Below are 14,743 nucleotides of genomic sequence, written 5' to 3' on the forward strand. Positions count from 1 at the left end.
CTTTAACCAATTTTTGCTCCACTTACCTGCAATTAATGCCATTAATAAAAAATAAATAGAATTTAGCAGTTAATACAATATTTAGTCCAAAATTAAGGAAAAAATATTCACAAAATTACCAACAAAATGCACCCTATCAAAGACGAACGAATATACTCAAAAAAATCTTTTACCTATTCTACGAACACACCCCAAAAAAATCGGAGAGGAGTATAAGACTAAAAGGCATCAAGACTTTGCTGGTCGTCTTTTTATTGGATAACGGATTCATAACTCCAGGCTCCCCCAAGTAATTACTACTGTAATGGTACGAGTAAGAGAAGACACCCCAATCCGCCCGCCGCGTTCTATGTTCGCTGGGCTGTCTATAGTCACTTTACTAGGAGGAGCAATAAATGCTCTCTACGAGCACTAGTTACTACTTCCTACTACTAATAGATACATATATTAATGTAAATACCGGTGTGTGAATGTGGCATCAAGACGTGCAGTGAATGCGCGTGCATTTCATATTGCAACTTCCATTCACCAGATCGGACCAGATATATATATATATATATATATACATATATATTGTTTACTACTACTATGCCATATTTAATCCCAGTGGTAATAGAGTATTTTGTTTGTAGCCTTAGTTGAACAAGAACAAATTTTTTGTGCAGAAAGAGAGGATATTTCTAAATTGCGGTGTTAAGTTTGTTTCGGAGCCGAAGAAGAAAAAGATTCCAAGTGCTGAAGACCAAAGAAAGCTGAAACCGCTGGATTGATATAGAAAAACCATGGCAGGTGGAGGTGGAGGAAGTTCAAGGCAGCTTGACCAGACACCCACATGGGCTGTGGCTGGTGTTTGTGCTGTCATCATCCTCATTTCCATTGCCTTGGAGAAACTTCTCCACAAAATTGGAACTGTGAGTAACACTTTTTAGATAGTTGCAGTCTGCAAATTATGCACACATTTGCAGCTCAATCCCTCCTCCAGTGTCTCCTTACTTCGCATGCTTGTTGACTTCTTTTCTTTTTCTTTTGTTGTTAACTGCCCGAGTTATTATTTTAATTTGTGCTACAAGTAACTGATTGTTCAACCCAAGTTTCAACCAATTATTGCCCCCCTGATCTCAATATATATATATATATATATATATATATATATATATATATATACTTCTCGCAAACGTATTGCTCAGGAGTATTGACAATATCTTTTGACGTTTGTTTTTCTTGTTTCTCTGTCGTCTTCTTCTTCTTCTTTTTTCCCTTTTAGTGGATATTTTTGTTTAATTTTCTTCTCACATTCCGCAATGCTCTCTATAGACTATAAGCAATTTCCTTCGATTATTGTCATTATTATTTTGCCTTCCCCCACCCCTCTGACCTCTATTCTTCCTGCTTGCTAATTCTTCTTTCGTAATTTTTCTTCTTCATCAGTGGTTAACGGATAGGCACAAGAAAGCTCTTTATGAAGCTTTGGAGAAGGTAAAAAATGGTATGCAGTGTAACTTCTCTATTGTCATTTCACACCATGTCCGTGGTTTTTTTCTTTTTAGGTAATGTAGTAAAACGTTTACTAGATAGCATTTCAATCTTTGACTAACCTTACGTGATCTAATGGGCAGAGTTGATGATTCTCGGTTTTATCTCACTACTTCTCGTATTCAGTCAGTATTACATCACCCAAATCTGTGTACCTTCTGGTGTTGCTGACTCTATGCTGCCCTGTCGTGCACGTGACAAAGTTGCTACTAAAAATGATGGACATCGTCGGAGGCTTATAGGGTACGAGCGTAGAGTTCTGGCTGCTGGTGCTAAAGAGCCTTCTTGCAAGCAGGTAATTCATGTTCCTTGTTCATTTGACAAAGGTGAAACTGGGCTTTCTTGTAAAACTCGTTGAGCGACTGATGATTACTGACCATATAGATGATCTCTTATTAGCTAAAGCACTGTTGAAGAATTGATGTTTCTTAGAAGTCAACATGCATGAATATTCTTTAATAATACCTTGAATAAACCAAGGAGAATGGGATAATGAAGATGCTTCTATATGCCTTTCACATGTCAGAATTTCCCAACCAATAGGAGTCACAAAAACTGTGAAATTTTTCAATACAAAATGCAATTCAGGAGATAATTCTTTCTCTTGTTGTTCTATCCTTAGAGGACAACAGAAGAGAATGTTATTGATCAGGTTCTTCATGATGTTACTCAACTATCTGACAGATTCATTTGAAAATAAGCAAGAGCTGCCTTCTTTTAGAGTGAATTCAAAATCATCTCTGTTCTGTTGATGAGATGAAATGACATATTTGCACAATACCACATCCTTTTTCTATTGTTGTTTATACTTGTTTTTAGCATTTTAGGAGTGTCTTTTTCATTTTCAAGCATTGATCAGTCAAGCTAGTAAACTTACCTGTACGTATGCATCCTTAATATCTCCCTTAAGATGCAGACAAACTCAATACATAGTTGATGGTTATGGAAATACACTAACAATCTCTCCATGATTCTTGAATTTTATGGTTAATTATTCAGCCGAGGAGGCCTAGGTTTAGTTGCTAAGGTTGAGGCCCCAAGATTTAAAGTTCTTGGGTTCAAATGCCCCTCCCCCTCCTCGCTAAGTAATCCCACCCTTCCCCTGCTTAAAAAAGTGAACATAAAATAAAATAAAAATATAGTTAATTATTCATTTCTCTTTTACATTTTCCTAGTTAAAAATTCATCATCTGAGGCCCAATTTGTATTTTTAAGCAGATTTAGAGAAAATTTACAACTTTCTTGCAGACACAAATGGTTGAAAGAAAATGTTGCTCAATGGTGCTTTTGATTTCTAGATGTAGTGGATGGCCTCTTCTCCTTCTTCTTGTTTATAATTTCCTTCCTTCATGAGGGAGATCTTAATTTGGTTGCTGATTTTGTCTGATTGTTCTTTCTTTGCATTGTGTCAGGTAAATTAATCTTTGCTTCCTATCTTTGTGTGGAACTCGATTTGCACCGTTTGTTTCTTGATTACCATGATATATTTGCAAATAGCTTTTAGTTCAGGGAAAATTAGTAAAACTGGTATCCTGGAGCTTTTTGTTTAAGTGCGAGTAGGGGGGCTTTAACCCGAGACCTCTCATTTGCACTCCCTCCCATCCCTCTCACTTACCCTTGGAGCCTTATTTCGTAGAGAATGCGCAAGTTTCTGCTACTTTTTATAAAGGGCACTTTTACTAGCTTCATTATAAAATGTAATTGTATGTTTTATACAGAAATCAGGAAAAATACCCTTCATAGTGAATACTCCAAAGTTAAACTTTCCTTGTGCATTTGGCCTCCAAGCACGCCCTTTTCAGAATTTTTCCCTTTGCCTAAACGCTTAAACCCATCCACACCTAGAGTGTAGATTTTCCTTCATGACGAGATTATTTTGTTTGATAAAGAGTTTTTTATGCATGGGTCTCCCTAAATCATGAGATAGTTGCATGTATAAGGCTCTACTGCAAACTAATCTGACAATATTCAACAGGGGCGAGTACCACTGATATCTGTTGATGGACTGCATCAGTTACACATCCTCATATTCTTTTTAGCTGTCTTTCACGTGATATATAGTGCTGTCACAATGGCTCTAGGAAGACTCAAGGTAATTCAGGTTATGCCCACTTGGCAGTTGCTGTGGATCCAAATTTCATGCAACGTTTAGAAGGAGAGTGTTTTTTTAAGATATCATGGGACAGGTGGTTTTAGCTTATTTGATTCATCTTACTTAATTAAGTATTTAATAATGTTTTCTCTGCTTTTCCATTTAAAAAATGTAGTTGATGAATGTCACAGAAAATATTGTTTACTTCTGAATATTTCCAGTTTCTAGTCTATTTTAACATGTCATCAGGCAAGACAACATTTGTCCTTGGAACATTATTAGATTTAGGAGCAATTTATGTCTCCCACTCCTGTATGTCCATTTCAATGATTAATCTTTTGTAGTTGAAGTGCCATTGCTTCCAATACCTTTGACCAGATTAGAGCTCATGGTCGAATTATGGTTGTCAGATTCGTGGTTGGAAGGATTGGGAGCAGGAGACTTCATCGCATCATTATGAATTTTCAAATGGTATGCTACTGTACGATCTAGAAAATATAATGTTGCCAAGTGTAACTTCGATTTCACTGTCTGTTTGTCACCGCATTAATAATGAACCCTCTGAATCAGCAGATCCTACAAGATTTAGGCTTACTCATGAAACATCTTTCGTGAGAGCACACACCAGTTTCTGGACCAGTATACCGATCTTCTTTTACATTGTAAGAAGTATTTCTTTTCAGTAAATATAAAAGTGATTGAGGTATTATTGAGTCTTTAACTTGTTGGCCCACATTCAAAATTTGCTAGTATTGGCTCAGTAAAGGCTTTGTATGATAAGGTACCACTTTCTTGGGCTTAGTCATTCTGACTCACTTTTATATGCTTGTTGGATATGTGTTTCAATGACTGTTACATTATCTCTTTTTCTTTTTGCAAGCTTATCCTAATGTTTCACTCCTGCAGGGCTGCTTTGTCAGACAGTTTTTCCACTCCGTCAGTAAATCTGACTATTTGACATTGCGCAATGGATTTATTAGTGTAAGTTTCCAATGAAGTACTTGTTTGTTTGTCTGTACTTAATTTTAAATCCTCCATGGATTATCATCCCTTAAAATATATTTGATGCATCTGCAGGTTCATTTAGCTCCTGGAAGTAAATTTAACTTTCAAAAGTACATAAAGAGGTCATTAGAGGATGATTTCAAGACTGTGGTGGGAGTCAGGTAATGATCGTTAATTTCGTAAAGGATTTCTATGTCTTCATGATGTAACATTCTAATATCTGCTCTTATTTGTTGACTGCTTGAAAATGTTGGCAGTCCAGTGTTATGGGCGTCTTTTGTGGTTTTCTTGCTCTTAAATGTCAGTGGTAAGTGTCTTTTCCAATAACAGATATGCTGCTAGTATTTTGTTCTTTTTTCACTAATATTTAATGATTCTACTTGAGCTTTAGGTCCATTTTAGTATGTATATTCATATATTAAATGGAAAAAGTTTTTCAACTCAGGTTGGAAAGCCTTGTTCTGGGCATCCCTAATTCCTGTGGTTGTAAGTATCATCTCCTAGTTATATTGTCTCTTATGCTGGCAAGCTTAAAACTCCTAAGTACATCACCTTTCTCAGATAATCTTAGCAGTTGGGACGAAGCTTCAAGCTATTTTGACAAGGATGGCCATTGAAATTACAGAGAGACATGCAGTGGTTCAGGGCATTCCACTTGTGCAAGGCTCAGATAAATACTTCTGGTTTGGGCATCCTCAGTTAGTTCTTCATCTTATTCACTTCGCTCTGTTTCAGGTATTGACTCCTGCTATTATGGATATTAAAGATCAAACTCTGTTACCTAAAAGCGAGTAGGGAAAGTTATCTCCACTATTACTCCTTTCTGTACTATACCATCAAAAGCCAAAAGCTGATAGCCAATAGTTTTAATGTTGATCCTAGATGTTCTGTAAGAAATGCCTGCCTTGCATAACCAAGATTTGCAGCATGCATGGCTCCATAAAAAATTGTCAGCACTCAGCACCTTAATGCTCATTTAACAGCTATTGACAAATTTTTTTTGGGTCATATTATTTAAAACACTTGTGGTAACCCTTGGCAGAACGGACCTCTTTGTAAGCACAAATAAAATTAGAGACAAAAGAAGAGATTTTGTGATGATATGGATTATGTATTTATGCAGCAGTAATGGATTGGAGAAAGATGTCAACATAAATTTTCAAATAGTCAAGTGACCATCCCCTTCTCAACGTTCATTATGTCAGATACTTACCCTTTTGAAGAAATGACCCTTGCCATTCCCGCCAAAAAAAAAAAGACCTTTTATCTTTTACTTCTGTCGACTGAAAATCCCATTTATTACATAGTAGTTAATTTTAATTTTGCTAATTTTACACATCCAATGTTCTGATCAGTTTTCCCATTTTGCAGAACTCATTCCAAATAACATACTTTCTGTGGATTTGGGTAATGATTTTCTCCATTTCTCAAGTACTGAAATCTGAATCTAAGTCGAAACTCCATGCTAAACAACATTATTGAGATTTTCATCCTCTGCAGTATGAGTTTGGGCTAAAATCTTGCTTCCATGAGAATTTCGAGCTAGTCATTGCCAAACTTGCTTTAGGGTATGCTTCTTCGTAAAACATTTCTAACAATAGAGTCACCCGTTGGATGTTAAATTCAATTTCCAGTTTGGCGTTTTGAATCCATGTTAAATAATCTTCTGCGACATTGCAGGGTAGGAGTCCTAGTTTTATGCAGCTACATCACGCTTCCACTTTATGCTCTTGTAGCTCAGGTACCTTAACACTGTTCAACATGTCTTATAAGATCTATTGCATTTCTCTGGCTGATAAGACTGTCAATGGCACTGAGTAATGCATCCTTCAATACTTTATGTCATGACTTGTCAAGCAGATTTCTCATGAACTGCTACACAAGCTTGTCAGTTGTTAATCCATCTGTACCTAATTCCCTAGGGATGGAATGTAACTATCAATTGTAGAAAATTTCTCTTCATGTGAACTATTTTATTTAGAATTAGGTGATGGTTTTGACTATATTTGCAGATGGGTTCCTATATGAAAAAATCAATCTTTGATGAACAAACTTCCAAAGCCCTGAAGAAGTGGCATATGGCTGTGAAGAAAAAGCAGGGAAGGAAGTCTCCAACTAGAAGATTGGGTGATGCAAGTCCAACTGCTTCAGTGGCTTCAACTTTGCATTCGACAGGGCCAGCACTACATCGTTTCAAAACTACTGGTCACTCAACTCGCTCCTTCACATATGAGGACCAGGAGGCGTCTGACTTGGAAACTGACCCATCAACTCCTGTGACGAACAAGTTAATGATTACAGTTGATCACGATACACGCAATGAGCTGAATGTACCCAATGATGCAGAAGAAATCAAGAACGATAATGACTTATCATTTATGAAGCCATCCCCCAAAGAGATGAACATCTAGGAGACTATGATGTCGCTCTGCTGGCTGTTGTAATTGTTTCTGCCAGTTCAGCCGATCTACTCAGCTTGGTTCGAGACTTTTGAGTACTTCTTTTACATGTATGATAAGAGCATCTTTTATGCTGGAAAGCAGGTTAGGTTTGATGGAGCTGCAATCCTTGTATATTAGCATTCATGGGCCACAATTAATGCAGTAGTCTGAAAGAACGTCCTGATTGCCCACATTGCTAAACAACTCGTGATGGTTAGCTAAATGTGGTTGGTTCCTCGATTTAGACAGGAAGGACTTCGTTTATGCGCAGCATCCCAAACTTTTGAGGTAAAACAGGGAATTGAACTTTTGATGTATTTTCACGCAACTGCTCTGCAAAGAGATTAAAATCCCACCTTCCTTGTCGAACGATGGGCGGGTTGAAAGAGACTTCAATTCGTTCAGACGACTAGCAATCACTGTATTATCAAACTTATTGAGCTCTCGGGTGCTTGTTGTAGAAACCTTTTTTTGTTTTTTGGCATAGCAGTTGGATGCTATTGGTATTGACTCTCTCTCTCTCTCTCTCTCACACACACACACAGAGAGATTGACGATTTACACCCAAAAAAGAAAGCAGTTTAAAGGGGGATTTATTATAAGTCGAAAAAGGTTAAGCCAGAAGCATACCGGATAGATCTCCCATCCACAATTGAAGAACAAAAGTTTCATCTTTTTTTTTCTTTTGGTTTTAACACAACTAAGAAGCAACACATTAATATTAAAGTAGTAGATACCCTATGGGATACAAAGTAATTTTAGAAAACATCACGGTAAACAGTTTCTGGACACCATCAATCCTGTAAGTGGCCGTGGTGGCTGTGGATCCCTGGCTTAGGGCATAAGAGATATCATTAGTAAAGACAACTGTTTAAGCAAATGAAGAATACTGCAACTCTGAAGTCGGAAGTTCAAGAACATTCCAACCATCCACCTGAAAGGAATGTCCTTAAATAGCTTTGACACGGTAAACTTAAAAACAGGTAGTGATGAAGACACACAACGGTAAATGCACAAACAACCGTTATGGTTTGCTATTAACATTACAACAAAACATGCCACTTTTATCATCTAACCCGGCATGCAGTGGGGCCACCTCCTGGAGAACAGTCTGGGTTGGGAGACCGGCAACTCGCAGTAGTAGGACGAACTGTACCACCAAATCTTTGTTCCAACCGATAGTCTCGTGCTCTTCCAGGCGCAATTGGACCACCAGTACCAATTTGAAAAGAGGCTGATGAGGACGCTGCCGCCAATAATACCGAACCTCCATCTGTACCGCCACCACTGCATTGTAGAGGCTCCAAAGTCTCGACCACATCACTCATTAAGGGCCTTGCTTTCGGGTTCTGGCTCAAGCAATAGTACGCTAGACTGCACGCCTTTTGTGCCGCCCTGACAGAGTACTGATTTTCTAATCTTGGATCTATTATTTGGAGCATTTTCCTTTTATCATTTAGCTTCGGCCTGGCCCAATCCACCAAATTCTGCTCCTTGCTTGGTCTGGTCTTGTCTACAGACTTCTTTCCAGTCAATAGCTCTAGCAGGACCACCCCAAAACTGTACACATCACTCCTTGCAGTAAGATGCCCTGTCAGTATCAAAAAGATTATGACGAATGAGAGATCGTAGAAGCATAAGGCGACATGACAATAACTTTTACTAGCCTTTTGAGTTTTGAGCTAGGAAGGTTAATATCTAACTTCAGGTAGCAAATAAATCCCCAAGTTTCTTTATTGTATTGACGAAGGCCTCAGCTCCGAAATGAGCAGTGCAAATTGTGCAATAAATTCTTCTAACAGAGAAGTTTCAATCTAAAATGGTATTATTCTCCGTTCGAATTTGCTTTCACAAAATCAAGTCTAAGACGATGGACAAACATCATAAAGGTCTGAGCTAACACTCTCTTCATTGCACGAAATTTGAGAAACCCACAAACATTTTAAAAATATGCAAACCAGTTTTAGCCTTTCTCCTCCTATGTTTTCCAGTAAACGTCACTCCGAACCAGTCTTTAGGGAGAACGGAAATATCCATAGATATATGCTCTAGCCTGTATGTGTCAGAATTGCGAACCCAGTCTATCTGAAGACAAAAAGGACTTTGACTAATCTACATAGCTTTGAAACTTTACACGAGGGCGATTTGGACCCCCAAAAACTCGCAATTCCGAAGGAGCAAAGAGGTCAAGAGAGATCAGATGCTTAGCATGCCTCCGATTCAAAACAGCCGGTTGCTCACATAGAAGAGGTCTCAAGTTCAAAACTTGGGAGAAGTTCACAGTTTTTGTAAGAACACCAGGTCAATTGTCCTTTCAGGTTACTAACCACGACAAGTACTCCTGGTTGACCGCATGAAAGGCCTGTCTGAGTTTAATAACAACTACTAGTGATAAAACGACACTCAATACTAACTTTTTTTTTCATTCTAAAAGGAAGATTAGGATTTTCACACGTCTTTATTTTGGTTAAGCTTTCCTACAGTGGAAAGCTATATTAGCTAGTACAATATTGGTTAGTTAAAGCCTTAAATTTATGTGTTTTAGTGGGAAAAAAAAGACAAATGAAAAGGGAGGGCCACCACAGACCAAAAGGTGCTCTCCCTCTATATCTAATATAGATGCTTTTTTAGGCAAATTTAAGTAAGCTGAAAGAAAGCTCTTTATCCAGGAAGACTTGTATCCAATCATAGACAAGCCACTGTCAATAAATAAAGAGCTAAATTCTCTTCCTCCTCACCGGTTTACCAGTTCTGAAGCTAACTATATTTCTAAGTTCAAGATGAAAAGAAGAAAAGGGAGACAAGTACTAAGAGAATTATAATTTCATTTATTAATGAACATTTTCACCAAGAAAATCCAGCTTCCAGATCATATACGAGGGCTATCTGTGTTTTGCATTTTCATGTCAGCCAAAGAATACCTTCACAAAACAAATATAGCTGCATGCATAAACAATTTTCACATCCATGCATCTTAGAGTCAGTCTTGTATAAGTCAGTGACTCAATTCCTATTGAGAAAAGAAAAAGTCCATCAGTTAAAAAAAAAAAAAAAAAATTCCAACAGTCTCATGTTTTGCAAAAGCTCCATTTTAGAATATGTAAAACCTTCCTAGAAAAAGGTAGGATCAATAACCTGGAATAAAATCAGCTATAAACTCATTCCTATTTAGAAAAGATATAGTTCATTAATAAAAGAATGTTCCAACTCTGCAACATTTCACAAAGATCCATTTTTAGAAGATATAAAACCTTCCTGAAAAAATGTAGGATTAGTAACATGGACTAGAGTCAGCTCAGAACCATATAGAGGCATACCTGTCATTACATATTCAGGAGCTGCATATCCATAAGTTCCCATAACTCGAGTTGAAACATGGGTCTCATCACCTTGTGGCCCAGCTTTTGCAAGCCCAAAATCAGAAAGTTTAGCTGTGTAATCCTGCAATTTATAGCTAAAGGCATCAACAACTATCTATCATCCTATCAAGAAAAATGCCCAAAGAAAATTTGAAATGAGAACAAAAAGAAAAAAGAAAAGCTGAAAAAAAAAATAAAAGAGTTCGCAGAATAGTGAAGCACAACTGGCAGATGATAATGCAACTTACAGAGTCCAGTAAAATGTTTGACGTCTTAAAGTCTCGGTAGATTACTGGTCTTTCAGCATTGTGAAGGAAAGCAAGTCCTTTAGCTGCTCCAAGAGCAATCATCATTCTTGTTGACCACGATAATGTAACTGTTGCCTCTGAATGCCTCAAGAAATTTTAGATCAAACTTCAGTTAACAAAATCAGGTCATTATTTAAAAAAAAAAAAGACATCAAAAAAATGTGCAAACTTCGGGGAAGGTGGAGAAAAAATAAGCAGAATTCTATTGAAGAGAAAGTCCAATAAAATAATTAGGTTCTACTGGTGCTTGTTCTTTAAGCAAATATCCAGCTATGCTTGGTCATATTTCTTGATCAATTAAACACAGGCATACAATTAATTTAAAAGAAATTTGATTGTTGCAGGATCCAACCTTCATGTCAACCGAAAATTTTTATCAAATTCAAACTTCAATTACAGTAACATAGACAACATGAGAAACTAAGAGCAGAAGAAAATGATACAAAATATCCATCCAAAGATTCAAAAATCCAGCGCAATTAGCATACCCAAAAGAAAAAACATTTTGTAACATAATAATCATCACTTCAAATGATGGTAAAAGGAATTCTACTTTCAGACATAGCCTATCACAGAAAACTTTCCACTTCACTTGTATGATAATGACGTCCTGACTGCAATCTTCATATTCACAATAGCACTCTCTCAGTGTCTTTATCTCAAACTATACCTCACTTAGACTCTTGAGAAAGATGACTCTGATCACACCCAGTTTAAGAAATTACATTGGCAAACTTCTGTGCAAACAAGTGTTGGGGAGGTTCAAAGTATATTTTTGGGTTTAATTGAAACTAGATAATTTCTTTTGTTTTTGTTCAGTTTCTTAGTGAGATAAAAATTAATGCTTTTGTCCCACCAAGAAACTATATAGTAATGCAGATGTAGAATTAATTCAGATGTAGGTTTGGTAACTGGTCCATTTTAGGAGATAGATTTCAGATAAATAGTGATAGCCTAGCCTTGACTTGAAAAAAGATCCTCTATATTAATGGTGTCTAATGAAAACAGATCCAGGTAAAGCAGTCTTAATTTAAAACGCTAAAATAAAGAGGCTGGCAGAACATATGAAAAATAAAAGGAGGGAGGGCGGGGGGAGGGGGAAGAAAAGCAAAATGAGATTAAGCAAGCCAAGAGGATTGTAACTTGTAAGGCGGTAAGAAGAGAGACATAGGTGGATACTTCGGAAAAGGTGATTTTCCAGGCTGCCGCGGAACATGAACTCATAAACGAGTAATCTGTGATCATCCTCGCAGCAATACCCAATCAGCTTGACCAGATTAGGATGGCGAAGCTGGCCAAGGAAATTGACCTCGGTCTAGGAAGTAGAAACAAGAAACAAAAATCGGTAGGAGTAACATTTATGATCCGGAAAAGAAGTTTGTCAAATAAGGAAAGAAATGGAAGAAAGTGGGTTGGAGAGGGGACTCACGAGCCATTCACGGTGGCCCTGAAGGCCCTCCTTGTTGAGAACCTTAACGGCAACGGGAAGGGATTTGAGGCCAACTCTGACGTTCTCATCAATGTAGCCCTTGTAAACGGTACCAAAGCCGCCCTCGCCGAGAATGTAGTCCGAGCGGAAGCTCTTGGTGATGGTCTCCAGCTCGAATAGGGAGAAGGCGATGACATGGGTATAGAGGAAGGAGTTGTTGGTGAAGTCTTCAAAATGGCGGGGGGTACAAGGATCGCTGCTTAGATCTGAGGTGGAACGACCGTGGCCGTGCCTCTTGTCAGCGGGAGCACACGGGAATGGATTTCTACTGGCTGCTGCGGATAAAGCCTGGAGCTGCTGAACTGCCCAAATTGAGTGGAATTTTCCTTATCAGTAATAGTAGTAGTACCTTTGAAATGGTAGGCCAAAAAAAAAAGTGACGAGAGAAGAAGAAAAGGATGCTGAGGGACATGTGAGGAATGAGAGAAGATTAAATCAATTGTCAATGCCTATGTATCCACAGTTAGTGGGTTGAATTAAACCCACCGGAAACCTAGATGAGGTTCAGGTTTGGACGATGGGAAATTGAAAGAAACGTGTAAAAGATTTATAGATCTGGATTTGGTGTGAGATTAGGGGAATGATGAGTAGCGACTGAGTAGTGGTAGTTACTGTGACACTCAGAATAATTCTGAGAGGGAGAGAGAGCACGGAGAGAGGGAGAGAAGAAGAGAAGAAGAGAAAAAGCGTAGGCACCTTGGTGATGAGCACCGGAGACGACAGCGGACTCCTCCCTAGTTCCACAATTCCCCATCACGTCGTCGTCTATCGCTTGCTCCTCTTGGATATGCTCTCATTCTTAGCCTCTCTCTCTCTCTCTCTCTCTCTCAACACCTCTTCGTCGTTGTCGTCATCGTCCTCCTCCTCCTAATACAAAAAAAAAAATTAATAATAAAAATAATATTGCTACTGCTATACTAAGATAGTACTTATTTCCCTTCTTATCTCTCTCTCTCTCTCTCCACTTTTGCCTTTACCTTTTTCCCACCACCTCCGAACTCCGCCCCCTCCTCCTCCTCCTCCTCCCGCTCCTCCTTCTCGTCTCCTCACTCTCACACTCACGCACGTACTCACCTTCCGCTGCACTTCCGTACCTCTGCATTTTCACCTGTCCCTACAACTTTTTCATTTTAAAATTTTTTTTTTATATCAAAGTTAAAAAGCTTTTTAAATTTTTCTAAGAATCTATAAGCAGTACCAGTAAGACAAGTAGTATTACCCAAAAAAGAAAGGCAAAAAAAAGAAGCTACCGACTGCCACAGTACTACTCCGTGCCACTACTGACATATTACAACCTGCATCTGCATGTGAATTTTCCCAAAAAAAAAGAAAAAAAGAGAGATGAATATTTGCATTCGGTTGTTTGCTATGCATTGGAACCTCTTTTTCTTTCTTTTTTTAAAATTATTCCAGCCCCAGGCACGCCCTTCCGCTTACGGTTTTGCTTTCTCTTTTCTTTTAATCTGTACCACCTTTATAAATATTTCTGGTCTCTCACATCATTTTTTCTCCATGCATCAAGTAAACACCATTTTTTAAAAGCAAATTACTTGGGTAGCCAGTAAACTTTTTCAATAGTCAATAATATTTGACCGCTTAATTATTAATAGTATGTTTTTATTTACTGAACTATAAAAAGTGTAAATTTTTAATCATTCCGCTTAAATACACCATTAACTCTCTTAGATCTAAAAATTCGTATGATTTATGAGATATTGATAAAATTATTGGTAAAGTCGGACGAAATGATTCAAAAATTTTCACTTTTAATAACTCGATAGGTAAAAACATTCTATTAATAATTGAATTGCCAAATCTCGACTATTCAAAACTTTTAATAGCAATTGAAATTTTTTTTCTCTTTTTAATTGTTTGCAATTGAAATAATAATTTGTCAAAAAACAAAATTCTTTTATAACTTTGTGTCACAATTGTGTCATTTGTTTCAATAATATTTTAAGCAATTAGCCAAAATTATATGGTGCGCAATTTGTTTTAGTTTATTTTTGTTCTTTTCCAAGCTCCTCTCCCTTCCTTTTTTTCTTTTTTAATTTATGAGGATCAACACTAGTTCCTACTTAGTGCCTGTTTGATAACATAAAAAAGTGCTGAAACTGAATTCATTCAGACATTCAGATGTTTTGGGTGTTTGATAAATAAAAATTCACCTGCTGAACTTATTAAGTGGTGCTGAATTTGTGTGTATTTTTTTCAGCACAAGAATCGTAACTGAATACTTAATTTGATAAGAATCAAGAGATTTACTTCAACTACTTTATCTTATCTACCAAATCTACCCTTGTTTGTTAATTATATTCAAAATCCTTATCTAATTAAACAACCTAATATTCTCTATTCAAAATCATTATCTAATTAAACAAAACAACCTGATATTTTCTATTCAAAATTCTTATCTAATTAAACAACCTAATATTCTCTATTCAAAATCCTTATCTAATTAAACAAAACAACCTGATATTTTCTATTCAAAATCCTTATCTACCTGATATTCTCTG

The 14,743-nt window shown here is 37.2% G+C and overlaps 2 protein-coding genes across 2 annotated transcripts; one reads left to right on the forward strand and one right to left on the reverse strand.

Moving 5' to 3' along the window:
- Window positions 1-332: 332 nt before the first annotated feature.
- LOC113775491 (MLO-like protein 10) lies at window positions 333-7,505 on the forward strand. The gene is made up of 15 exons (XM_027320393.1): window positions 333-911; window positions 1,429-1,486; window positions 1,617-1,828; window positions 3,509-3,625; window positions 4,036-4,096; window positions 4,199-4,287; window positions 4,532-4,606; window positions 4,703-4,791; window positions 4,888-4,937; window positions 5,076-5,116; window positions 5,192-5,365; window positions 6,002-6,037; window positions 6,131-6,198; window positions 6,311-6,371; window positions 6,643-7,505. The coding sequence occupies exons 1-15, from the start codon at window positions 783-785 to the stop codon at window positions 7,039-7,041; spliced, it is 1,659 nt and encodes a 552-aa protein (XP_027176194.1). The 5' UTR covers window positions 333-782; the 3' UTR covers window positions 7,042-7,505.
- A 386-nt stretch (window positions 7,506-7,891) lies between these two features.
- On the reverse strand, window positions 7,892-13,166 carry LOC113773065 (probable serine/threonine-protein kinase PBL8). The gene is made up of 6 exons (XM_027317593.1): window positions 12,924-13,166; window positions 12,168-12,529; window positions 11,918-12,053; window positions 10,679-10,815; window positions 10,389-10,512; window positions 7,892-8,662 (listed from the first exon to the last, which is right to left on the reverse strand). The coding sequence occupies exons 1-6, from the start codon at window positions 12,979-12,981 to the stop codon at window positions 8,139-8,141; spliced, it is 1,341 nt and encodes a 446-aa protein (XP_027173394.1). The 5' UTR covers window positions 12,982-13,166; the 3' UTR covers window positions 7,892-8,138.
- Window positions 13,167-14,743: the final 1,577 nt, after the last annotated feature.

This window comes from Coffea eugenioides, chromosome 6, assembly GCF_003713205.1.
Source record: "Coffea eugenioides isolate CCC68of chromosome 6, Ceug_1.0, whole genome shotgun sequence".
Lineage (NCBI taxonomy): Eukaryota > Viridiplantae > Streptophyta > Magnoliopsida > Gentianales > Rubiaceae > Coffea > Coffea eugenioides.